Source organism: Amphibalanus amphitrite, unplaced genomic scaffold (assembly GCF_019059575.1).
Source record: "Amphibalanus amphitrite isolate SeventyFive unplaced genomic scaffold, NRLGWU_Aamphi_draft 001473F_arrow, whole genome shotgun sequence".
Lineage (NCBI taxonomy): Eukaryota > Metazoa > Arthropoda > Thecostraca > Balanomorpha > Balanidae > Amphibalanus > Amphibalanus amphitrite.
In genome coordinates, this window is record NW_024882966.1 from 124,614 (window position 1) to 151,848 (window position 27,235).

Here is a 27,235-nt window from a genome sequence, read left to right on the forward strand (position 1 = left end):
TTTTGGAACCAGAGAACCATTTTCAGTGGATCCGAGCGGCGCTGGGATTAAATTCGCGCTAAACTGGTCTTCGGCCACACTGTGCAGCGGGCGGTGTCTCCGGCTAGCCGGCGGCGGCCACCACACCATGAGGCGGAGCCGAGCGGTGGGCCGAAGTGACGAGCGGTACCTGGCGTGACACAATCAGTCGGAGATGCGGTGAGCAGTGTGATGCGACCGGTTGCAGTGTGTGCTGTGCAGTGGATAGAGTTGTGAGATTCATTCTGATAGCGACATCCGCAGGATTGCGTGATGAGCCGACAACAAACTGGTGCGTGGCCGCAATCAGGACAGTTCCAACTACAGACCACCGTTCCCAAATGGAGAATCAAATCAGTATTTTAGTGGGCTGTACCATACACAAAAGAATCCGTGTATTTTTGCTCTATTTTCATACCAATGGACGATTAATCGGGATCAAGCTTACCGCTCGCTATGTGCGGGTATCCTTTATTGTTCAGTGATTACATTCCTGCATTATCTTCAGTGTTATTTGTTTAAATTGATCATGACTTCACAATAGGCAAGAGATCCAAAATTACGGCTTAACGATGAAACGTGAATCACCTTTCAAAATCAAGCCAATCGCGCATGATTCTTTGGCCAGCTCACGCATACGCGTTCCATATTTCAATTGGCGAATGACGTGTGTTTGCTTTGCGGTGTGGATGTTCACATAAAGTAGTTGGCGCCTCGTTTGAAGCCAAGCTTCTGCGTATCGTCAGTGATGATACAGAGACTGGTTTGGTGAACGGTGAACACGTCTGTGTTTCTAGGACAGACAAGTCCGCCCTTTCTAGTCAAATCGCGCTCTTTCGTTGTGCTTTATGGTGTGAAATCATGGTATCTTGACTGGCTTGGTTGTGTATTTACAGGTATTCAATGATTTATTTACCTCTACATTGGTGGTGAGTTGGTGACTAGATATTTAGCTTCACTCTGATGACATGTAGTGTGTAGTGTAATTCAGATTGCAGTGTCATTGTCAACTCCTAGAGTACCGAGATCGTGGCGTGTAATCATAGAAGTGCTCTCAATAAAAGCGGTTAAACTGCGAGACAAGTGACGTTTGACTTTGTGAATCCACTGTCGCAGTACGCTCCGATCCCAGCCGCTGAAACAACATTCGACCACCTGATGATGCTGGTAAACACCTGGTAAAGGCCTGAGACATTTCACATGGGTGACTGGAAAAGGTCCCAACTCTGACCGTCAATCCGACTGAGTGTGTTTGAAGTAACAGTCTCTGAAAAATCAACCATCATACAAAACAAAAATTTTATTCTAGCCAGTCTTTGAGGTACAAACAGTGTTTCGGAGTGACTGAGCCCACGTCGGAGCACTGGTCTATCACCTGAAACACAAGAATGGAAACGGTTAGTAGGATCGCGACCTGGCGCGTCCGGGCAAGCGCAAGCCTGCGAAGCACGGTAAGCGATAACTCTATCCGGGCAGTACCATAATTTTGTAATGAGTTCACGATGCATGCAAAGAATCATCATGGAACCGAAGTATTATGGCAATCAGCCGCAATTAACACAAACGGTAACGAGTCGGGTGAGGAACTGCAGCTGTTGTCAAACGTGGTCCAGCATACCTATCTCTCAGGAAAATTAAATGTTATGAGCTTAATCACAATACTGGTAACAGTCTGCTCAAAATAAGCTTGTTCGGACATGTGGATCTATTGCTCCAGTCCCCACATGTTCCCCATAACCAGCAATCAGCATTCTCAGAGGTGCGCCGTCGATTCCCACGCCTATGCGCGCCACCTACCGGGCAGATGCCGCACGGGGTTTTGACCAGGCCGACAGGTGGCAGCAGTGTCTGCGTAGCGCGGTACAGTTTCAGCTGCTCCTGGACTCCGCCGCCCGCCTGCAGTCGCCTCTCCACCTTGCCGTCATAGATGAGCGTGTCCAGGATCTTCTCAATGTCGGGCACGGATAAATTCACCTGCAAGGGAGAGGCGAGAGCTTAAAATACGGGACAAAGAGCTACAAAAGATGGCAGTAACGATTGCTTCAAAATTGGGTCAGCAAAGCATGGATTAATGTCGATTTTCAGAGTTCTCATGACTTGAAAAAGGTGATGCGAATTAACCAACGCGAGAAGCATATTAAATAATTTCCGCACCGAAGGAGCTATCCTGCATTACAAGTGGAGCTGTTTTGTCTGAAAAGTGAACATCAAGAACCTGGCGAACTTGGCGTGTGTGATACAATAACGATTTTTTGTGCCATTTGATGCTTGATTCGATTTAGATTCGATGTGCAATTGAGCATAACTCGTGCATATATGAATGAATACAATCATTCAACGCTATTATTGCACATGATTGTCACAGAAACCATGGTGTTAGGAAGTGTTAGTGGATCGTGTGCCCGTTGCCTCCCCTCGGCGCGCTGCTGGACGCGCCTCTGCGGGCCGCCTCCCTCTGAGCGCGCCGCTGCGACCGGCGGCGCGGGGTCACGGCCGCAGCCGGGGGCGGCGGTCATTCGGAGCCGGGGAGCCGCCACGCGCGGGTGCTGCTGTGCTGCTGCTGCTGCCGCTACTGCTTGTGGAAGCTCCAATACACCTACCAAATGGAGACGCTGCCTTTGGCCTAACATTGGCGCGGTCAAGGTAAGCTCATTTACGCTCCCTACATTTAAGTGATGTTCGGTTAAACGGTAACCGTTTTAGCAGCTCCTATGTTATCGATTCACGATACATGCGCCTTAAACCTACGACCTGAAATTTGGGAAAGTTGCAGTCGTTTTTGACACGGCTTTTGCTGATTTCCGGTCGATTATAGTTGGTGTATATCAAATCACGTTGAAGCACCGGCAGCGTTTGCAACTCATTAGGCACAGATAGCGTGGTCGTTTACGACACGTTTTTTTTCAAATTATCTGGTTTTGTTATTGCATAACGTATCGTTGGTCGATACGATGATAGGGCATATATAGCGTAGTCGTTTTACGACACGATTTTCAAATTACCGGTTTGGTCATTGCATACCGTATCGTTGGACGATACGATCATATTTATTAGTCGTCGTTCATACACTGCCCAAAATGTCGAACGAACTGTACTCAAAAATTCACAGCACAACAAAATTTAGCGGTCGCGAGGAGGAAAATTGGGAAACGTGGATTTTCCGTTTTGAGACGCGTTTTGGTGACTTGGAGAAGACAAAACTAGCAACTGCCCTGCTCGACTTGCTGGATGGTGCTGCTTTGGACATTTGTGGGAACTTGGACAAAGGAGCCAGGAGCGACTACAAGGAACTTAAGGGGGCCCTACAAAATAAATTTGGATCTAGCTGCGACACGCGACGGGCTCGGGCTAAGTTGCGTTTTATCCGTCAACTGCCTGAAGAGAATATAGAATCATTCGCTGATCGCGTCCGAAAACTCACAGGCCTGGCACACCCGGGGTTATCCAGTGAACAGGTGGATCATATAGCGCTAGATCACTTCCTGTGTGGTCTGAGCGATCTTAAGCTTCAAGAGAAGCTGCACAATGACCACACTGTGCTGTCGCTTCAAAAAGCGGAGGAAGTCGTCCAGAGACTTTGGGAAAAGGACCTCACTCTCGCCATTATGCGGGCGTCCGCTGGTCATGACACGACGGTGGCAATTTCGGCTAAAGAAACTCAACCCATTGAGGGTGGACAGGCACCAGATATTCTGACCGTCCTTGGAGAACTCCGGAGTGAGTTGAATGAAATGAAAGTCCAGGTGACCGAGCACTGCAAACCAACCGACAGTAAACGAGGCGTTTGTTACCTGTGTGGCGATACCGCCCATTTCAAACGCGATTGTCCGCGGTTTTCAAACCGACAGAAACGGACAACACGGTCCTTTGCCCCGAGGGCAGCACCGAGCGCGATTCCGCCCGGTATTTCCTGCCACGGTTGCGGAAGGCACGGCCACGCGCTTCACGAATGCTGGAGAACGCCAGTCGCAGCAGGGGGCATCGCTCCCTCGAGCCCCGCACGCGATAATTCTGGCGCTGTTGGGAACACTACAGCAGTGCCTGGTCAAGAAGCAAGCCCCAAACGCGCTTCAGTGATCAAAATCGAAGTCGAAGGACGCAGTGTATGGGCCCTCGTTGATTCCGGAGCCGATGCGTCAATGATTGGACAAGAATTCGCCCGAGCGGCTGTACAGAAAGGAGCGTCCCACAAAGGAAATTTTGGAACAATAACGCAGGCAAACGGGCAGAAAATACAGGTCAACACACAAGCAGAAGTGTCGTTCTCGATACAAACCTCGCAGTTCATCCAGCCTATGCTGGTCATTCCAGGCTTGATCTACCAGGTCGTTCTAGGCCGAGACTTCTGCTGCCAGCACAAAACGGTGCTAGATGACAGGGCAGGGGTTTTCAGAGTGGGGAACGTCGAGATTCCTTTACCAACATATTCTGAGTTACGACCGCTACGAGCAAGGGTGGTCACTTGTGCCTCAGTCACCATCCCCGCTAGGTCTCAGACCCTCGTTCAGGCCGAGGTCGAGATCCCAGATGGAGGCGTTAAAATCACTAAAGAAGCCACTTGGGAGGGTGTTCTAGAACCTCACTCAGTTGAGAGCAGCCAAGAGTGGAGGGTCCCTCGTTTAGTTACAGAAGTGACGAGCGAGGCAACCGTGCCGATTCAGGTCGCCAACATCGGGGGCAAAGCAGTAACGATCCCTCCAGGCACAGAAATCGGTACACTGTACTCTATTCAAGAAAATGGCAAGGGTATGTACGACGTCCCGAGCTCTTCAGCGGCTTCAGCTGAACTCAGTGCAGGGACGCTCGATGATCTCTTAAGCGAACTCAAACTCGAGTCTACTGCCCTTTCAGAGAGTGGCAAGACCTCGCTAACACAACTTGTGTCACGATACCAGGATATCTTCAGCACGGGAGAGTCCGACATTGGAAAAACAAAGCTTCTACAACACCACATCGAAACTGGAGGCGCGGCTCCGATCCGACAAAGGCCACGACGGATCCCAATGAAACTAAGAGAAGAGGTGGAAAGACAAAAGGAAAAGATGTTGAAAGAGGGAATAATCGAGGAGAGTTCCAGCCCTTGGTGCTCACCCATCGTTCTGGCCAAGAAAAAAGACGGCAGTTTCAGATTCTGCGTCGATCTTCGAGCAGTGAACTCTGTCACCCAAAGTCTGCCAGTCCCTCTCCCGAGGGTGGATGACAGCCTCGACAGCCTCGCGGGGGCAAGCCTGTTCTCCACCCTCGACATGGCCTCGGGCTACTGGCAGGTTGATGTCGCTGAAAAAGACCGAGAGAAAACCGCTTTCAGCACGGGAAAAGGCTTGCACCACTTCCGGTCCATGCCTTTCGGCCTCAAGAACGCTGGAGCCACGTTCCAACGACTGATGGAACTAGTGCTGGCTGGAATGGACTCAAAAAGCTGCCTGGTGTACATAGACGACATTATTGTCTTCGGAAAGGATCAAGACGATCATCTCAAGAACCTGGAGGAGGTCTTCCAAAGGATCAGGACAGCAGGGATGAAACTTAAGCCAAGGAAGTGCTGTCTAGCCCGCGACGAGGTAGTATTCCTCGGACACAAGGTGGGGAAGAGCGGTGTGGAGCCAGACCCAGCAAACATAGAGAAGGTGCGTCACTGGCCTCGACCACAGAAAGCCGAAGAGCTGAAGAGTTTTCTAGGGCTCGCAGGATACTACTCGCGATTCGTGCCCAACTATTCTGACCTCGTGCGACCCATCAGAGAAGCTGCTGAGAAGAAGGGAGAACTGGAATGGACAGACGAGCTCATCAAAAGTTTCGAAAACGTCAAGACCAAGCTGACATCCCCTCCGATCCTGGCTCTACCGACATGCAAAGGGGAGTTTAGGCTTGCAACCGACGCCTCGAACACTGCGGTGGGAGCGGTGCTCTCAGAGACGCTCGATGGCGAAGAGAGGGTAATTGCATTCGCCAGCAAAGTCCTCAGCAAAGCTGAACGACGGTGGCCCGCATACGACAAAGAGCTGTGGGCCATCGTGTGGGCTGTCAGACATTTCCGGCAATACCTCGCGGCCACCAAGTTCACTGTCCTGACAGACCACAAACCGCTCAAAAACGTCCCAAAATCTATCAACGTCGACGGCGATGCCACCGGTCGGAGAGGTCGGTGGGCCATTGAGCTCAGTACTTACGATTTTGTCGTTGAGTACCGCAAGGGCAGCGACAATGGTAATGCTGACGCTCTGTCGAGGCCCGTCCTTGACGTCACTGACTCCACAGCTGAGACGGAGACCAAAGAGCTGCTGGCCGCCGACCACAAGGGCGGTCGAGAAGACATCCCCCTCGAAAAGCTACAATTGGAGCAGGAGCTCGACCCCTTACTGGGTGAGGTCAGAAACTGGCTGGAAGCAAAGAAGCTCCCTTCTAAAAAAGAACTGCAGAAGAAGAACAGCTCACTACGTAGCATGGCTCGATTTTTCGACCAGCTCACGATGGAAAACGGGATTTTGAAGCTAAGGCGACATGGCAACAGCTCAGTCATTGTCCTTCCAAAAATCTATCATGAGACAGTCCTGAACATGCTACACGACGATGAGGCTGCTGGTCATCTGGGAACCGACAGAACTCTCGAGAGAGCAGCAACCAGGTTTTTCTGGCTGGGGATGAGCGGGGACATCGCCCGCTACTGCGAAACTTGCGAGACCTGTCAACGACGCAGTCGCCCAGCACCACAGATGCAAGCAACTCTCCGAACCGAATCCTATTCGAGGCCATTTGAAAGAGTGGCTATCGATATCACCGAGATGCCGATGTCGGCTCGCGGTAATAGGTACGCTTTAGTAGCAATGGACTACTTTACCAAATACGTCTTTGCCTACCCCATGCAGAACCAGACAGCTGAAACTGTATCTGACTGTCTTCTGGACATGGTATTGCGGCAAGGGGTGCCAGAACGCCTTCACAGCGATCAAGGTCGCCAGTTTGAGTCTGCGGTCTTCCAGTCCCTGTGCAAACGACTAGGAATCGAAAAAACTCGGACATCACCCTATCGGCCTGAGAGCGATGGCATGGTGGAGCGCTTTAACCGCACGCTCAAGGACATGTGCTCGAAATTTATCAAACCTTGCGGATCTGATTGGGACGAACATTTGGCTTTCCTCACCTTCGCATACAACACGTCCAAACACTCGGTGACCGGATTTACCCCATTTTTCCTGGTGCATGGGTATGAGGCACGCCTGCCAGTTGATGAGCTTTTCAACCAGAGGCGCGAGGTGTCGATGGTCGACACGCATGTCGAAAACAGGCTGCGCCAACTCAGAGACGCATACACCAAGGTTCACGAAAACATCAACAAAGCCTCCAACGACATGACAAAAACACAAAACGAGTCGGCACGAGAGGTTGAATATGTGCCAGGTCAAAAAGTGTGGGTGAGGGACCATACGGCTCACGTCGGAGGTAAACGTAAGCTGGCCCTTCATTACAAAGGCCCTGCGACCATTTTAAGAAGGCACGGTCCGGAGGGAGACGGAGTCACCTACAAGGTCAGCATGCCCGGTGGTAAGGAGACCAACGTTCATCACAATCATCTGAAACCTATGAAACTTCGGAGGAAAGACGATCCAGCCGAACGGCCAGCTGCACCCGAGCAACACGGACAGCGGACCACTGACGAGACTACGCCTGACGAACACAAACAAGGGACCGACGAGCCCGTATCTCAGGACTCTAACATCATTACGAAGAGTAGTCCATTCATACACTTTTTGCAGGTGCCCAGTGACACGGCTGTGGAACAAACGCCACAACCGACGAGCACATACGTCACACGATACGGGAGAGTATCCCGGCCTCCGGTAAGATACCCCGCTCTGTAAATAGGTACGCTTGTTGAAACGACTGCATTAAAAACCGTTGTCAAACTCTCTGCATCTCTGTGTACTCCGGCACGGTACCTACTTTTTATAAGCATACACACGTCAGACTTGTTCGATTGTGTGTGACCAAAGTGTGCGACATGTTCTGAGCCAATGTATCATCGGCAGGCCTGAACCTCGAGGGGGTGAAGCGCGAGGTGGCGTCCCACCGCTGAGACGCAGGTGCGGCGCTCGATTTTCGACGCCATCACCAGCGCAGACGTCAGCAGCGCCAGATGTCGCCAGCGCAGCCGTCACCAGGCGGACGTCACCGGAGCGGACGTCACCGACTGCAGCGCCGCAGACCGAGCAGCTGATGCCACTGCTGCAGCTGATCGCGGCCGATCGCGGTCGAAGCAGCAGTTTCGTCGCGTTGTTTTATAGTGCAAAGAATAAGGGACATTTTATTTAGGGGGGAGGTGTGTTAGGAAGTGTTAGTGGATCGTGTGCCCGTTGCCTCCCCTCGGCGCGCTGCTGGACGCGCCTCTGCGGGCCGCCTCCCTCTGAGCGCGCCGCTGCGACCGGCGGCGCGGGGTCACGGCCGCAGCCGGGGGCGGCGGTCATTCGGAGCCGGGGAGCCGCCACGCGCGGGTGCTGCTGTGCTGCTGCTGCTGCCGCTACTGCTTGTGGAAGCTCCAATACACCTACCAAATGGAGACGCTGCCTTTGGCCTAACAATGGCATAACGGTAAACAGAACCCCCTTTTGTACTCGCATCCTATAGAGGGGATGACTATCGAAACTGAATGCTTGAAGCCAATCAAGCCATGCATGGGCTTGGGTTCGTGAGAACAGCCTGTCTGCTCCTCAGTGCCTGGCTACCGGAAATCACATCCCTGAAATCCCGACTCGAAGCGGCAGGAATAGTCAAGGCAGAGGGCAACGCGTTCGTCAAACAGTTCCACACGAATCCCGACGCATTTCTTGGTTGGGAGGTAAGTTTTCTGACTCGGTGGTAAGTCTTTGATTCTCTCCTATGTGCATTTTTACACATATATGTAAAAACGCACACTTGTAAAATGATAACTGGGCCTACAATATCTTCTCTCCTGGTTTGTACGAGATAATCGACTCACACTTACGATCATTTCTCCGAGATTAGGAGCTAAGACAAATCACCGCAAATATGGACAAGATACTTCATCGATCGACAATCACATTTCCTCGTTAGGTACACAGCGATGGCACCATTTGGTTCGACCTGGACTGCATGGACCTGGACGAGCTGCAGTACTGTGGGTTCGGCTTTAGCGAGACGGACCAGCCGGCCGGCACACACCATGACACAGACGTCTACATCGCACACCGGAGGCAGGTGGAAGATAGGTGAGGATAAAAGAGAGGGGGAGAGGACAGAGAAAATGTAGAGGGAAAGAGGACAGACGAGAAAGAGACACACCCGTTCATCCTTGTCATATGAGTCCAATGATCGTGTCGCGAGTGAGGGTAATGTAAACCTGATTTCCCTTCACCCCTCACAAAGGCCGTCTTTTCATCATGTCAAAATCCATATTAACCCTGTCTGTCCCGTCCCGTCTCGTCCTTTTCATCTCCCCATTCGTTCTGTCCCTATCTCTTCCTGTTCAGTTCATCCCATCCTCATTCCATCCCCGTCCGGCCGTCCGCCCAGGTACTCTGCCAGTAACTGGAGCACACCGCGGCTGGACCAGCACCAGGACGTGAGCTGCGACCACTGCGCGGTGTTAGACGGCAGGCTGCACGCCACCTTCTTCCGCAACCTCAGCACCGGCGACGTGGCGCAGGACGTCAGCATCGTCAACAGGACGTACCGCGTCAGCTGGGCCATCGGCGTGGTGCGGGACGGTCGCGTCAGCGCGCACAACTTCACTCCGCGCGCAGAGAGCGAGTACATGTGAGACCACGCCCCCGGGGCGCACTGAATGGAAGCCGAGGGGGAAAGATGGTGGGACATTACCATCCTGAAACGGAGGTGCGCTAAGCTAGCATGGTATGATATTGGTATGATATTGCTGTTGATAGGGAATTCACAATACAACACCTCAGGGTGTTAATCACAGAGATTGTCTTTGGAGTTGTGTTTTTTCAATCTCAATCGATAAAGTTTCAACTAGATTGGGAATAACGCGTCAAATTCGCTCCATTTGTGAGTAATTGACGGCGACCTCCTCGAGAACGCCTCACAATTCACGCCTTTTTTCTCCCGCCAGGTACATCAACTTTCTCGAGCCAGAAGCCACGGAGATGCCGAAGTTCGAGGTGCACCACGAGGTATCTGCGGCGGGGGCGCTGCAGATGGCGCTGACGGCGGTTTTAGGATTCGCACTCCTCTGTGAGCTCCTCTCCTGAGGCCGGCTCGACTACGGTGTTGTCGACGGGTGGCGAAATATAGGTAGTGTTATTTATGACGTAACCTCGGCTACGGCGGAACGTAGGATAGCTTATGAAAAGTGGATGTCGAATGTTCTGCGAATGTGCGTGTCTGTAGGATCTTATAAGCGTGAATAGTGTAAATATTTGTTATCAGGAAGCACAAATATGTTTAAATGAGAAGGTGAAGGTGTTCTGGGGCACTAACTTTACGTGGTTCGTACCTTGCTGATGCCCAGCTCGGAGATGTACTGGGCGATCTCCTTGGACGAGGCGCAGGAGAGGTTCCTCACGGCCATCGGGCCGTCCGAGCTGGCCGCCGCCTGTTCAGCGCGCTGCTGCAGGAACTTGTAGCACTGCTGGTTGAGCACCTCCACGAACTCGGACTCAAAGTCCTGGTCCGAGTACCACGCGCCGCCCGTCACCGACTGGTCCGGCTCGATGTCGTACAGCATGTAGACCTTCTTGCGGGACGCCTGTGCGAAGGGAGGTGTCACGTAAAATGCGCCGGGTGATTGGTGGGCGGAGACGCGACGTGTTCGTTGTTATTAGCGAAAACAAGTTGTACTGTCTAATTTGAGTGCAAGAAGGTGGTAACTTCCGAATGCCAGCCTCCAGCTCTAGCGGCAGATGATTACGAGAGAGCATTCCAATGTGTACATATGCCGAATAGTTACCTAGTACGAAAATCAGTTTCTATTCACTCTTGTAATAAATCGAATAGCCATACCAACTCAACTCGTACAATAATACGAAAAGATTATGGTCTTACCGCAACAGACGTCACTGATTTGATGAGCTTCTTTCCCTCCATAGTTTTCAGCAGTTTGTTCAGCTGGGTCATGCCAAGGTTTGATTTGAAGCGAATGTCGCGGATCCATATTCCCTGAAAAAGACAACAACAACAACAAAAAAACGAAGATCAGAGCTAGCAAGCTTTTCAACCTAAGAAGAATTAGACAGCACATTCGAAGACACGCAAGCCATACAAGAGTTGAAAAGTTATCAAGTGCACCCCTACAGTAGAGGCAGAACACCTTCAATAAAGTGGGGCACTGCCAACTTTTGGTCCCATTCTTTCCATGCAACGCCCATAGGGCTAATGTTAAAATGTCAAAATCAAGGAGGGGCACGGTGCCCCGGTGCCCCCCCCCCGTTCCGCCGCCTATGCACCCCCTATTACCGTAGCCCAGAGCAATTACTGTTTTAGAGATGGCATATGTGAAAACACATCCCAGACAGTTGAAGCACCATTGTTTCGCACCACGTCATTCAAACGCAAACATTTCGTCGTCTTACTTTGTTGCCGGCCTCCTCTATGATGCCATAAACAATCTTTTCCTCGGCGTCGCCGCCCCGTGCTCGACTGGTGCCCTTCAATCGGTAGATGAGCTCGGAACCCTGCTTAAACAGGTCGATATGGCCCTGAAAGAAGCATGAGAAATGATGAGCAAAAGAACAGCTGATTAGTTGACCTTAGAATGTCATTCAATGTAAAGATGTTGTATAGAAGTGTTCAAACAATTATAATGACGTACTAAGATTGACAGGCATTAAAATAACAATAAGCAATGATGGGTAAAATAATGATCATTGGAATTCATATTGTACTTACATGGAAACATGCATAGGTACTCATAGTTACACATTATACATCTGGAATCCCACAGGACACTTGAAAAACATCAAGTTGAAAGCAAGTGATGCATCAGTAAAGCACTGAAAGCAGTTAACAGCATGCCTATTTGCCAAGTCATTAGTGTTAATGAGGTAGCAGTACCTACCGCTGCCAGCAGGTTGTTGACTGCTTGAACACGCTCCTTCTGCTCCAGCTCCGGGTTGTCATTCTGGATGATCTTGTCTGAGATTCCCTTTGGATATGTTCGACATAGCTCCAAGATCCTGTGGTAAGTTAAGTCCAGATTGGAAATTTATATTCCATAAGAATATTGTTAATCATTGTAGTTTGGTGAATTAGATAGGTAGTAATTGATGAGCAGCACTATTGCAATCACAAAACATTGACATGGAAAATGATCTTGAAATCAATGAAACTAGGTGTGAAAGCAGTAGGTACATGTTTAAGAACACCAATCATGAACCAATTCATATCATACAGTAAGAAGGTAACTACTGCACCTAGTGTGCAGAAGCCATAGCTTAGAACTACCAACCAGGCTGTGCCAGAACAGGGGTTCAGCACAGGATCAGAGTTAGGGCCAGCATCGCATCACTAAAAATTTGTGCCACCTGTGCACACACAAGATCTTGTCAACATTGCTTCACTTTGCATTTGATGACCTCACTCATTCCTGATGCTGGTCCTTACCTTTCTTCAACTGGACCGAGAGCTGCCTCTGTGTCCTTTGCAGCACTACTGGAAGCCATCACTCCTAGCAGCCCGTCAAAGGAAGGAATAAGTTTGGTATGTATGTACCTCCTTGCCCTGAAACATCAGTCTTCCTTGAAACATATTTAACATTTGCTCAAAACATACACTATTAATTGATGCAATGTCACGTTTGTGGGTTTATACTTAATAGTGGCAACTGGAAACCTGAGTGGAAAATATTGAAAAAAGAAAAGGCACGTGATGTGTTATGTCAAAATCAGCCTGTGCATTTGCATACAACATAAATACAAAGCACCCATTGAAAAATCAATCAAGCAATATCATGACACTGATATATCCCACTGTTTACACCTCAATCAACTGATAAATTGATTATTGAAACGGACCACTCTCGTTGTTGTTCTGGGTTAGGGCGCGTAGCAGCTTGGCTCTTGCGTCCAACACGGACCACTCTCTATGGACCCCTCGCACTCTCCACGCTATGTAATTAGGGTCAAGTTTAGGGCCTTGCGCGCTGTGTTTTAGGGCCTTGCCGCGCTCGCCGCCGCACGAAGCAATGACAATATTTTGAAGCAGCTGCGTATGATTTGACTACAGATATTTAGCGCTAACAGCTGTTGATTACCCAAGTGCATTTATTTTGAAATTACTTAGTTATGAGAAAAACACTTCTTTGAGACTTTATGTAGCTTTATTGGCACTGATAACGGGTGACTCATTAACTATTTGGCCATTGTCTTGTTGAGTTTGTTATCAAATGTTAAAAAAGCAAAATCATTGCAGCCGACAGGTGGCGACATCTGGGTATCTAGCAGAAACCAAGCGCAGAAAGTAGCACGTGGTCCGCGCCGTCCGCGCGAAAAATTCTAATCCGCGCGCATCCGCGCGTGGTCGGCCTTGGCGTGGTCCATTGGTCGAAGTAGTCAAATTTTGGTCTATATGCCGGGCCGTGAGTTTTGTGAGATTAGCGTGACAGGAAGGGGTGCATCTCCTTCCATTTCATTCACTTGTATAAAAAAAAAGAAAACGGTCAAGGCCCGAGGCCCACGGTGTTCAAAGTCACGGGACTGACTGAAGTCGCGGGACTGAGCTTATAAACTAGGCTTCAATGGAATGGGCATAACATCGACAAGAGTGACAAGAGTCAAGAATTCTTGAGGAACAAGCATCTGAAGTTGAACTCGCGCGAAATGAAGTAAAATATGCAGACTGCAGAGCTTAAGATGGACTTGAATCTTGATGCCTTTATACGGCCCATACGGCCTTAGGTTTGATGCAGGTAAATTTCACACTCAAAGCGCGGCGTGGACGCTGCACAAATCAAGGCATCCACGGGGTCAAATGCCCGGATTCCGGCAAGAATGCACGATTTGCACATATTGCATGCAATAAGCAAACGCCTGAAGGTATGTAGGCAATAGGCATGTTCGTATTTTACGCTCCGTGCGTGTTTTGCAAAGTTTGCAGCATGATGATTGAGAAGTGCAAACTGCAAATATGCATTTGTGTTGCCTTTACTTTGTTGCCGATCGTGTGCCTTTACTTTGTTGCCGACCGATGAAGTTTCCCGAGACGGCGAGTCTCATCCCTGTGTTGGTCTATCACCCAAAAGGTCTTGGAAGAAAGTTCCAAATACTTGAAATTTGACTCTTATGTCTGCGTTTCAGGTTAGCCTGTTGTTGCCGCTGCATGCAGCTTACAACCGTCATTTGCCGTCTCAGATGGCTGTTAGCCCTGGATGCCGTGCTAGATGGCTGCGTCGTCTTGACTGCACGGTCTGGTAGCGGCAGGAGTGGGACCCTCCGTCAAGTAAGTCCCTTTCATCGACACACTTTCCCGGGATCTTTCCAAGGATGCAGCTCATGCGTGCAGATTGCAGGTGCCTATGTGTGTTCCGTAATCCGTATTCAGGTAGTTAACGCTAAACGTATACATATATGTGATGAAGTTGTATTAGCTTGGTCGCTCCTGCTTTACCGCATGCACTATGCAGTAGGTATGCAGGCGATTTGTATGCATGTATCATGCATCATGCATGGATGTTGTTTCTTAGTTGTGCAGTCAGCTCGACTTCCAGTTTCCTAGTTGTGCAATCGCACCTTTGTTCGTAAACCATACATATTTAAGCGGTTTGTCGTAACTCGTATCGCGCATAGGGGTTCGTAAGATTCATGCGTGGGTTCGGAGCTTTCTTCGAAGCTCTTTCACACAAGGCGGTTACTGACCCCGGCGCGGTTCACACCGGCTCTTTATAACCCCTCGGGGGCCAGCCGATGACGTCACGTGAAGTGATGACGTAGCGCGATGTTGGCGAGCGATACGCCAGGGACTGGACGTGGATGACGCACCTACCCGGGCATCCGTTTGATGACGGGGCGAACTCTGATGACGCGATGACGTCGGGCGGAGGCGGCACGTGTCCGGCTCCCCGGAAAGTCACCGGAAAGGCCGTGCCGCCTCCGCCTCCGCCCTCGGGCGCCCACCTGTGCCGGCCCGCCACCCTGACCCTGACATTGGAACAGGAATTCCCTGGGAGCCAGTGGCGGCCAGCGCCGGAAATGCCACCAGAGCGGCGGGGCGGCCGCCGCTTCTCAGAACCGGCGTGCGGCCAACAGGTGGCGTCCGCTGCCGGTCCGCGCGGCGAGGCACACCGCTCTCTGTGCAGTGTGCAGTGTGCACGGTGCAAAAACAGACGCTCACTGCAGGCACAGTGGAGACGGGCCGAGCCGGGCCGGGCCATGACCCGAAAGTACGATCACCAGAACAGCGAGCCTCTAGTCATACACCCGTCTGTGGGCCTACTGGCGTCTGACCGAACCGGGGACGGGCGGGGCGGGTCGCTGTCGGCCCGAGCAGACGTGGATGCCGAGACAGTGGCCAGAAATAGTCCCCGGTGCCGGGGAGGTGGCCCGGCTGCCGTGGCGCCGACCGGGGTGCTGGCACGCTGAGAATGGTGGGCGACGCCTCCCTGAGGATGAGCCGCCTCGCCGGCACTCAAAGCGCGGCGATTTGTCTCATTCATCTGCCTCCACATTTTGCGCTCATTCTGGGTGGCGGGCAAAGAGACATTTTTATTTCAACTAAGACGGTGCCTTGCTTTGAATTATGCGCCTAATGAAAGCATACCGAGCTCCTCACGATGTCTGTTTTGGCCAGGAGCGCCTCTGACCCTGAATGCTCGGGTCGTTTGGCAGCCGCTCGTTTCATGCATAACGTTATGGCTGAGGTGCCTCGGTGGCTCCCGAATCGTGATTGGCATATTAAGTCGGCCATTTTTCGCGTCGTTCTGCCGACGGATGGCGATTGTCGTTTCAGTTAGCGGTGCCGGTGATTGGACGGTGGTCCATGAACACCCGTCTAGTAGACTGCTTAGCACGGTGGGAAGAACGCCGGGCATCGTGCCGCTGTAATGTACGATAACGCGGGAATGATAATCACCGATTACCCCGCGGCCCGCCCATTGATTTCTCCAATGAAATAAGTTCTTTGGAAAGTTATTGGATTGGTGTGATGCGTTTCAGTTTCCGTTGACACGGAATGAATACATGCCAATCGAGATACTCGATGTTATCGAGCGGCTTAAAAAAACCTCAGGAGCTGGTTGTTACGCAACCCAGCTCTTTTACAATCCAGTGGTGTGGTGTAGTAACTTTTTGAACGATGTTGTTTGAGATTAATCGGTTGTTCCCTGGAATTAACCGGAGATTAATTCCCTGGCTAATGGAAATTTCAAGTGTTGTTTGTTCAACTTTCCAACGCAAGACATCCAACGCAAGGCTTCGAATATCATAGTTTTCGAACAATCTTTGATCGAAAAAAACTCGTCGGGACTGCTATATTCAATAATGATGTTCTCACTTCAGAAATCAACATACCGGCACCTTGTTCCCGCCCAGATGAGGAAAGTAACCAGAACAAATGTGCCCAAAGTCCATTTGTACATACGTGTAATGGACGTAAAGCGATCCTTGCAATCCACACTCCCTGGGATTTCTCCGCTGGGGCATTCCACGTCAAATCAAACACCGAAATCCGTCATCCCCTTCGATTTTTCTGAAAATTTGTAGGCAGACTGGGCATGGTTCAAAACTGAGTTACGTATAATATTTTCGAAATTTGATAACGCATCGCTGAGATATAGGTCATCGAATATAGCGAAAAATGCCACACATCAATTTTGTAAATGGCTATAACTCTGGTTCCTTTTCTGGTATCAAAATGATATTAACAGGGTCTTATAGGCAATTGATAAGGCTTTGATTTTTAATTATAAAATTAAATTGAAGTGACCTTGAAATGTATTTGACCTTGAATTAAAACAGAAAAATTTAAATAGCAAAAAACACGTCACCTTCGATTTGGGTAATTTTTACATATTATGTCCGTCACAATGTTCCTAACCATCTGTGAAAAAATTGGAGTGGGCCATTCATAACTTTCGCGGCAAACGCCGTTTTCATGCATCAACATCACGCAACCGCGCGTGACCTTGAAAGACAGAGTCAAGACATGCTTGCTTGTGTACACTTTCTGAAATGAATGATTGCTGATTAGTGATATCCCAAACTCTGCGAGAATGGAAATGCATAGTCATCGTAGTCAAGCATTCACGTTCCATAGTAAAAGTGTCTCAGGCAAACGGTATTTTGCGGTGAATTTTGAGCCGTGTGGAAATGCATCATGAAGTAAATTCAACGAAAACAATAACATTATCACGCAACGATATCTTCACGCCTTTTGATCTTCACTACACGAAAGAACATACATTTTTTAGTATATATGGGGAATTTCTAGTTAATCCAATAATAAATATGGCAGTTAGAGGCCTGCTAAGAGTAACATGTCGCCGGCTGAGGCGGGCTCGGCCGATGCGGGAAACGCAGCAATCAATTTTGTGTTTACACGTTCATATTTCAATTGTTTACCAACCGATTTTCAAAATTCTTTCACCATAAGATTGCCTGTACATTTCTTAGTCATCTCACAAAATTTGACGCGAATCGAACGTAATCAGCGGTAGGGAGCGCCAGGGGCGGATCCAAGGGGGGGGGGTCACATGGGTCATGGCCCCCCCTTGAGGCCCGGGGGCCCAAAGACCTGCCAGGGGCACCACCGGCCTATCAGGGGTATCACAGTCCTGACAGGGGCACCACAGGACCACCAGGGGCACCACAGGCCTAGCAGGGACACCACGGGCCTGGTGCCCCTGGGCCCTGACAGGACTGTAACGCCCCTGACAAGCCTGAAGTGTCCCCGGCAGGGACGTGGTGCCCCTGACAGGCCTGAGGCGCCCCTGCAAGGCCGGTGGTGCCCCTGGCAGGCCTGTGGTGTCCATGGTAGGCCTGTGGTGCCCTTGCTAGGCCTCTGGTGCCCCTGACAGGCTTGTAATGCCCCTGCAGTGGCGCAGCCAGGATTTCGTTTCGGGGGGGTCATCGCCTCCAAAGCGGGCCCCCTAGTGTGCGGGCCCCCCACCCATTTTTCAGAATCTCTCCATATTTCATAAGCATTCTGCTGAGCGGGCCTCCTTTACCTGCACGATAACCCTGAGCGAGTTTGAATCAGAAAATTTGGATAGAACAATAGCTCGGTAGTTAATCACCCGGTGTTCAATTTTTACGCAAATTGACCACCACAGAAATATATGTTACAATGACGTATGAATTCGTATCTTTCGAGGCCGAAATGTGCCCCTTCCGCAATATGCATAGCATAGGTATAATGCAATCAGAACTGTTGCCTGCTTCTGTCGGACAAGATTTAAGTAGTCCCATGTGCCTGTCCTAAGCCATGTATTGGCTGCTGTAGTAGATTGTGTCTTTATTCTTCTTCATTACGTGAATTCGTTCACAAGAAGTTTTAACCCTCGTCGCCGGCACAGGGGGAGGGGTTGATGCAACCCCCTAAGGTTTTTTTTTCGCGAATAACTCACGTAAAAAGCGGCTGATCGCGACGTAACTTTCAGTAACCTCGCGTTGATCAATTTTACACCTACCCTAGAAATTTCATGACCCTTACCCAAATGACCTTTGAGCTGTGACCTACTTTCCGAGACCATGTTTGGCCGGAATCGCGATTCGGCGCAAGATAGTTCGGCGTATGCCGGCTCGCATTAGCCGCGCGTTTGCAGTCCTTTCGTGGTTTCCAGCGCTCAAACATGTGATTTGATGTTGCTCCCATGCATAAGGGTGGATGTCAATGTCACCTGAAGGTCAGGTCAGGTCACTGACCTATGATGACCTCGGTACACTTTTATCAAGTTATGCATGTTTCTAGGCTAGTTTTTTTTTTTTAGCTGAATTCCAATTTAGCAACCATTTGAACATTTAAGAAGTAGTTCTGGTGCCTTTGTATTTCGTAACATGTTACAAAGCTGTCAGAGGCGGTTGACACGTACTACGAATAACCGGCGGGACCCTATACTGGTTGACCTGACCCGACCTGGCCTAAGTGCATAAAAGGCATCGATCTGTGCTCAAAACTGACATAATATTCGTGATCAGCACCCCGAAAAACCCTATAGCAACCACATTTTACGACGTTCTAAGATCCCAATTTTCCCGAATTTGGGTCATTGACCTGACCTGGAGGGTCAACCAATGACCTAGGACCTTTAAATTGGGTATCATCGGCTTCCTCTCGTCACGGGCAATACGTTCGTTTTCCCTAGATCGATCATGGGCCAAACGCGAGGGGGGAGGGACCTCCCTCTCTTGTGCCGTCGAAGAACGCAAAATGGCCCGTGCCGGCGAGGGTTAACGCGCTCACATGGGATATGTATTGCCTTGGGCCTGGTTTGCTGTGGTGTGGTGATGTGGTGACGTAGATTCTGTCTGTTTCCGTGGTCCTGACATGGTGTTACTTAGCGCGGGGTAGGTACAGGCCAGACCGTTGCACCTAGTGCACTATGCACTACAATTTGCACTGAAAACTGCAGCATAGTTGGAAAGAGCATTCAATTTTGTCCAAGATCCAATCATCGCTTTTGCATGACGAGCAACAATATTCTTAAAGATATAAATGTTTCAAACCTCTACATAGTAATTCATCGATGGCTTTCATTTTTCAATAACCTAATATAAAATTCCTAAACTTGGCATGTTCTATAGTAGAACGCATGGTTATCAGACACGAGCACCTCGATACGATGGATATTTTTTCCCAAACCAAAATGCTTAGCCGTCAAAAGGCAATCGACCGAAATGGATACATAACCCACGGACACAAGACCAACCAAACGCCCACCGATCGAAAATACCCCTTATTCGCGTTGCGGAGCAAGCGGGTCACCCTAGCGGGCCCCATTCACCCGGGGGCCCGGTCCCTATCCATACGGGGGCCCGAGCCCTATCCACACGGGGCTCTGGGGCCCGTCCACCAGGGGCCCGGGCCCCATCCACCCAGGGGGCCCGGACCCCATCCACCCAGGGGGCCCAGGCCCGTTCTTCCGGGGGTCCGGGCCCCATCCCCCCGCAGTCTGGGCCCCGTGCACCCGGGGCTCGGGGCCCGTTCTCCCGGGGGCCCGGGCCCGTTCTCACGAGGGCCCGGGCCCCATCCACCGGGGGGTCCGGGCCCCGTCCACCCGGAGCTCGGGGCCCGTTCTCCCGGGGGCCCGGACCCATCCACCGGGGGCCCCAGGCCTACCACTCACCCGTAATGTCCCAGTAGACACTTTTCGAAGCGGGCCCGTCCGATTATGTAGATTAGGACCTCTCTCTCTCTCTCCTCTCTCCTCTCTCTCTCTCTCGCTCTCTCTCTCTCTCTCTCTCTCTCTCTCTCTCTCTCTCTCTCTCTCTCTCTCTCTCTCTCTCTCTCTCTCTCTCTCTCTCTCTCTCTCTCTCTCTCTCTCTCTCTCTCTCTCTCTCTCTCTCTCTCTTTCTCGAGCGGGCCCCTGACAGAAATTTCGGGGGGGTCAGCTGACCCTCTGACCCCCCCCCTGGCTGCGCCACTGTGCCCCTGGAAGGACTGTGGTGCCCCTGGGCCCTGACAAGCCTGAGGTGCCCGGCCATGACAGGCCAGTGGTGCCTTGCTAGGCCTGTGGTGCCCCTGGCAGGCCTGTGGTGCCCCTGGCAGGCCTCTGGTGCCCCTGACAGGCTTGCGGTGCCCTTGGAAGGACTGTGGTGTCCCTGGGCCCTGACAACCCTGAGGTGCCCCTGACAGGCCCGTGGTGCCCTTGTTAGGCCTGTGGTGCCCCTGGCAGGCCTCTGGTGCCCTTGCTAGGCCGCTGGTACCCCTGCGCCCTAAGAGGACTGGTGCCCCTGAAAAGTCTGAAGTGCCCCTCGGCAGGCCCGTGGTGCCCCTGACAGGCCCAAGGTGCCCCTGCGAGGCCGGTGGTGCCCCTGGCAGACCTCTGGTGCCCCTGGCAGGTCTGTGGTGCCCCTGGCAGGTCTGTGGCGCCCCTGGCAGACCTGTGTTGACTGGTGCCCCTGCTAGGTCGCTGGTGCCCCTCACAGACCTGTGGTGCCCCTGGGCCTTGACAAGCCTGAGATGCCTGGCTATGACAGGCTCGTGGTGCCCCTGATAGACCAGTGGTGCCCTTGCTAGGCCTGTAGTGCCCCTGGCAGGCCTCTGGTGCCCCTGCTACCCCTGCGCCCGGCCGAGGACTATGGTGCCCCTGAAAAGCCTGAAGTGCCTCTCGACAGGCCCGTGGTGCCCCTGACAGGCCCAAGTTACCCCTGCAAGGTCGGTGGTGCTCCTGGCAGGCCTCTGGTGCCCCTGGCAGGTCTGTGGTGCCCCTGGCAGGCCTGTGTTGACTGGTGCCCCTGCTAGGCCGCTGGTGCCCCTCACAGGCCTGCGGTGCCCCTGGAAGGACTGTGGTGCCCCTGCCCCTAGGGGTGCTCATGGGCCCAACAGGCCCGTTGTGCCCCTGACAGGCCTGTCGTGTATACTTGCTAGACCTGTGGTGCCCCTGCTTCCTGGCGGGCCTGTGGCGCCCCTACAAGGCCGTAGGTGCCCCTGACAGGTTTGTGGTGTCCCTGGAAGGACTTTGGTGCCCCTGACAAGCCTGAAGTGTCAAGGACAGACCCTTTAGACGCCAGGGTCAAGTTCGTCGGACTGACAACGATTCGCTTACCTGATAACGTTCCTGGTAAGTACTCACTACTCAACGTCCACAACATATACATATACACATAGCACATTCATATATACTTGCTTACAATTGGTAAATGTGGTTGTGGCAAAAGTTAAGATACTGACTAAAAATAAAAATTAAAAAGAAAAAAACTGAAAATGGGGGCACCACCAAAATGAAGTGGACGAAATCCGTTGAGTTTTTAATTTTGGGTATATGTAGGGGTACCACTTCGATTCATGACCCTCCCCTTGGAGTTTTCCTGGATCCGCCCCTGGGGAGCGCGATGTAAAGACGGAACCGTTCCGTTCCGTCCCGGCACAGTCTACAATTCAGGCGGCGCGTAGCGGTCGGCGCCGGCTGCCGAGTCGCCGCGTTGCTGCGGCGACAGGATGTTCACTTTACACCGCTATTACTAGAACAGTTGTGAACCGATTTTCTTATTGCTTGCACGATGAGATGCCCAATTCAATTCTTGACAGGTAGCCATAATTAATTTCGCATTAATCTTATGAGATATTGGCGAAAAACAGGAGGGGTGGGCGAAATTCGTTCTTCCTCCTCCACTGCGCGTGCTAACATACGTTTGCATATGTGCAATTTTCTTCAAAACTTATGAATGGCCCACTCTAATTTTTTCACAGGTTGTTAAGAATATGGTAGGCAATAAAATATATGAAAATGAGCCAAATCGAAGGTGACGTGTTTTTTGCTATTTCAATATTTGTGCTTAAGAACAGAGTTAAGCAAATTTCAAGGTCATATATTTAAGTAGGTGCAATTCTAAACAAATGCTTAAGAAATTACCTAAACAGTAAGGTTTATTTCATTCAAATCAAACAAGTACAACCAAAGTTATGGTCGTTCAAAAATATAAAGATGCAACATTTTGTAAAAATTTGATGCCCTATATTTAGAAGACCTGTGGTCAGAATGTGCAAAAAAACATCAATGTAATGTCCGGGGCCACACAGGAACTCGCTCACAAATTTATAATGAAATCGCTGATGGTAAGGTGCAAAACAGCCGATTTTTGTTCGATTTGACGTGGAATGCCCCCGCTCTTACGCTCTTGCTCATACGACAAACGGTGTCTCAGACCTTCTGAAGTCCGTTTCTGCCGGCTCGATGGCCGCTCGCTGCCGGTCCCAGCTGGTATTGGTAGTGCCTTCCTCGCTGCTCTCCTCCGTTTCTCGTCGATCCCCCTCGACCCCTCGTCGTTTGCAGCGTCCCCCTCTCGCAGTACCCTCCGGCTGAGCACCAGCGGTCTGGTCTGTCACTGATCCGACCTACTGGCGAGCGGATTAATGGTGAACGGTGATGGGAAATTAACGCCGATTGATAACCCATGGCGTGGGACGAGGTCTCCAAAGCAGGGTTGGCGTTTTGTCGGTTCCGAGAATGACTGAAAACCTGTGGCTCTGTGTGAGTGAGCAGAAAGGCTCACGAGGTGTGATTGTGAACGGTTATCCCCCTTTGTAAGGTGTGGCTTTGGAAGCCACGTTCAGTCGGATGCACCAACCGATCAACTGGACAGCGGACACTGAACAGTGAACACTGGACAGCCATGCGCTGATGTCAACTCTGGTAACCGGTGGGGTCACCGGACGACTGTGGGGGCCGCAGTGATCCTGTCTGGAGGTCACGGGTGCATAGGGGCACCTGCCAGCATGCAGATATCACTGGCAATGCTGGCAGCGGCGAGCGCGAACAACCAGCGGCAGGCCGTCCTGCCTGGTGCTGGCTGATCTGTAATCGAATGTCAAGCCGGTGCTCATGTGAATTCGTATATGGTAGGGGCGACTAATAACTTGATTGTTTACGCATGCAGCTGGCGGTAGAATGGCTTCCCAGGAGCAGGAGGAGTTGAGCTCCGGTTATTGGCTTTTGGCCGGAAACGTTTTATCTATGAAAATGATTATAATTTTGGAATAAGTACAGATATATAGCTACCAGTGTCCGTTATATCAACTTCTCTAAGACTTCAGCTGTATTCTGATGGACTTGGTGACTGGTGTTGAGAGCTGGTGTCCGACATATGTTTCGTAGTCCTGTGATTTCTGGTGCCGATCCTCGTATGGCGGCTGGTGCTAACCAACTGTGACAGTGGCTGTATCGTGAATCGCGATTCGCGAATATCGACCAGACTTCGGAATCGAGCGACCACAGCTGACAGCTGTAAGTCCGGTACAGAATCCACAACTGTTTGCACATTCCTCACTATCTGACTCTCGAGCATTGCGGTGGATCTCGAGCGACTGGCTTTGACCCTGGAAGAACGTAACCTGTTTGAATTTCGTGAGTTGTATCTGTTTTAGTGCTTGTTGGAGGATCATTATTAATGTAAAAATCAAGTATTTCTTTATTTTCATGACCTTTCCTCCTTTTCAAACATATGCTGAGCCAAAATTATGTTGTTTTAGCGTTTTCAAATATATCGGCCACAGGCCTTCATCAGTGAAATATCCAAAAGAACGCTAAAACAATATAATTTTGGCTCAGCATATTTTTAAAAGGAGGGAAGGTCATGATAATAAAGAAATACTTGATGTTTGAATTTCGGGTGATAGTCAAAACATCGATATATGGTTCGTTAACACTGGACAGCAAGGACTGGTTTGTTCCGACTCAGACGAGACTCTAAAACTCTGACATTCTGGACTATCAAATGTCTCTGATGTTCCCAAATCCCGATGCTCAGGCCTCGCCAATTCTCTGGGATTTTCCTGGTGCTTTTATAGGTCCCATACTCTGGCGTACCAACTCTATGACGTCTAAGACCCTTTGCCGCCCTTTTCAATGGGACTTGTCTGCCAGCAGAGATGACGGAGACGCCGCCGGCTGCAGTCCAAAGACGTCCTCTGCTCAGTCACTTGTCACCATGCGCCGCGCGCGCCACATGGCGCTGACTGCTACGTGGCGGTCACCACATAGCAATGGAGTATTGCCTCTGAATTGCAAATGTGTGCTTCCCGACAGTGCAGGTCGTGTGAATTCATTGGCTGTATATCGGTTATTCGATCCGGTGTCATGCAGTAGCCGGCAGTCGGCGATGGTTGTTCCGATAGGCAGACGCCCGTCGGTGCCTCTCCATAACAGTTGACGTGTCCTGGTTGAGTTGGAACTCCTGTGGGCTTGTCAGCATCATAGGTAAGTACATGGATGCTGTAGTTTGCACTTGACTCATCGCTATACTCGGATGTCCAGTGTCCGAGACTCCGTAAAGGGTCTAGCGCCGTGCACGGAGCGAAGGTAGTAGCCGGGCACATTACAAGCTGTGGTGTGTATCGGCAGATGCAAAATCTGGGAAACGATACAGACTGTGTGCCCGAGAGACTGTCTGAACTTATATAGGTCGGACGTCGGTGCAAACTATCAGAGGCATAGAGGACCAGAGGTGTCGCGTCCGCTTCTGTGCTAGTGACTCTCTCTCTCTCTCTCTCTCTCTCTCTCTCTCTCTCTCTCTCTCTCTCTCTCTCTCTCTCTCTCTCTCTCTCTCTCTCTCTCTCTCTCTCCCTGTCCCTTTACCTACCCTCCCTTACATTGGACTCCCCCGGTGGCCTCGCCCCCTCCCCCCCCCGGCTGCGGATGGAGCGGCGGGGGGGGGGGGCGTCGACCGATCCTGGCTGGCAGCGTCCGGCGGCCCGGGCCCACCGACCGACCGCGTCCCTGCAACAACGCTGGCGGGTTCAAGGGCACACACGATCAATGGCGCGGCCCGCGGCGGCGGTCACCAGCCCAGTTGGCCGCCCTGCTGCCGGGACAGACCGGCCGTCCGATGGCCGCTTGTTGACCTTGTAGCCATGACTGTTGACCTGATTCGGGCTCAGTCAGACCTTTCAGTCGAGCTGAGTGATGATGCATTCCGAGAATGAGGGCCGCGAATGCGCTCTTTTGTGGAGCCGTTTTGTCCATTGTACGAGTTCTCGGTGCGAGTCGATCGCTTGGCATGCAAAGGTGATGACGTTCACGCTGGTAATGACATACTTTGAGGAGGAAATGGGTCAGCCATGGTCATGGGGGTTCACTGAAGATTCACAATCTTCTTGAGCTATCGACCAGAACATCCGAGCCTGCTACTTTCTACTATAAAGGGTTCGTTTTTAGGGAGAGGGGCACCGAGGCATCAGCCTGTTTACTAAACTCTAGTGTATTTTCTGCCGCTTTTTATTACCTATACGATGTTTATCTTGGAGAACTCAAAGCACAAATCAAGCGGCAAATTATCCATAAAGCCGAATGTCATCGGAGTCAGTAGTGGACATCGGAGGATCCGTCTGGCCGATGGGGTTAGATGTCCAATAAAGTCTGAGCAATGGCAGACGGCGGAGCCCTGGATTCAGTCTCAGCGGGCGGTCTTTATGTCGGGATGTTTGATAAGACTTGGGGACGATTCGGGACTAGAGTGTAAGAACAGAGCGACTGCATTTAGCAGCGATGCCTGCAATGCGTAGCAGTTCGAACTCCGCTCACATTGGATGCTATTGTGAAATTATGTATATAATGTCCCTAATTCGCTTGAAGTAGGTACGTCGCGTCGGTACTGTGAAACTCGTGGTGAATGGAAACCTCTGACTATTTTGCTGTTTCTATTCCCGTCTTATAACAGTTAGTCAGTGCCTAATCCAGAGTTTGCCTCAGAAGCCTGCCTTGTCTGACAGCTCCTGGACGTTTGGGGTTAGCCCCGTAAAAGGCGCTAATGCGTGTTATGTGGGTATGTCCCTGATTCAGTCGTAGTTCAATTATACTGCGTAGCGCAGACACAGGCAGTACTGCAGCTGAGCCATCGATGCATGGTGCGTTAGCTCTCGGGTCCTTCCTCCCAGCACGGCGATATCAACACGCCCTCGGGGCAGAGGTGGGGCGGCGCCCGCTCTGCGTGGTCCACTGACCCCGGTCGGTGCGGGCCGGCCTCGATCGACCGACGGAGGTGGCCGCGCTGGGTCGGACGGGCCGCAGGGAGGGTGCCGGGGAGGGGCGGGCGGGCTGCGCCGGCCGGTGACCGCCGCCGCACCCGCCCACCGCCTCGGGCCGTCCCTGTCAGAGGAGCGGCTCCCACGGCACGCACGGCGCAGGTCGCGCGCTCACGCAGCACGCACCCGGGTCGGGCCGACGAGCGGCGGTGCTGACGGCCCGGGCCCAGAAACCAGCTCGGCCACGGTCAATGCCAGCGCGCCGCGGGGCAACGGACCCGACCGACGCACAGGGGCGGGGCCCGGACACGAAAACAGCGCAGCAAGTTCGGCCCGGGAGCTGCCAAATGCTCGTAGTATGTTGTAGGTTCATTGATACGGAATAAGCTCCCGTGATGAAAGTGCATGCAATGTGCCGAACGGATGATAGGCTGTGTTTGTGAGTTAAACCCATTCTTCAGATGAATAAGGCTCGTCAGCAAGCGCACAAAGCTGGTTGGGACGGTTGGGATAAAAATGAGTATGATGTGGGCCATTATAGCTCGGTGCAAAGAAGTATTCAAACTTGAGAGGAGAAGACATGAAGATGCCAAGAACTGCCGAGACTTCACTCACCTGCGTTGCATATTTACAC

General features: G+C 51.4%; 2 protein-coding genes across 5 annotated transcripts; one reads left to right on the plus strand and one right to left on the minus strand.

Moving 5' to 3' along the window:
* Positions 1–1,303: 1,303 nt before the first annotated feature.
* LOC122373296 (DNA-directed RNA polymerase III subunit RPC6-like) lies at positions 1,304–27,235 on the minus strand. Of its 2 annotated transcripts, none has more exons than XM_043351225.1 (8): positions 27,217–27,235; positions 12,595–12,711; positions 12,050–12,167; positions 11,565–11,690; positions 11,038–11,151; positions 10,490–10,741; positions 1,816–1,992; positions 1,304–1,393 (listed from the first exon to the last, which is right to left on the minus strand). In XM_043351225.1, the coding sequence occupies exons 1-8, from the start codon at positions 27,225–27,227 to the stop codon at positions 1,319–1,321; spliced, it is 990 nt and encodes a 329-aa protein (XP_043207160.1). In that variant the 5' UTR covers positions 27,228–27,235; the 3' UTR covers positions 1,304–1,318. The 2 variants fall into 2 exon arrangements, with proteins under 2 accessions (XP_043207160.1, XP_043207161.1); XM_043351226.1 differs by lacking the exon at positions 27,217–27,235 and adding an exon at positions 13,005–13,444.
* Positions 2,204–11,003, plus strand: LOC122373297. 3 transcript variants are annotated; one of them, XM_043351229.1, is made up of 6 exons: positions 2,245–2,661; positions 8,046–8,604; positions 8,728–8,851; positions 9,088–9,242; positions 9,547–9,789; positions 10,106–11,003. In XM_043351229.1, the coding sequence occupies exons 4-6, from the start codon at positions 9,127–9,129 to the stop codon at positions 10,242–10,244; spliced, it is 498 nt and encodes a 165-aa protein (XP_043207164.1). In that variant the 5' UTR covers positions 2,245–2,661; positions 8,046–8,604; positions 8,728–8,851; positions 9,088–9,126; the 3' UTR covers positions 10,245–11,003. The 3 variants fall into 3 exon arrangements, with proteins under 3 accessions (XP_043207163.1, XP_043207164.1, XP_043207162.1); XM_043351228.1 differs by having other exon boundaries at positions 2,204–2,391; positions 8,597–8,851; XM_043351227.1 differs by having other exon boundaries at positions 8,046–8,851.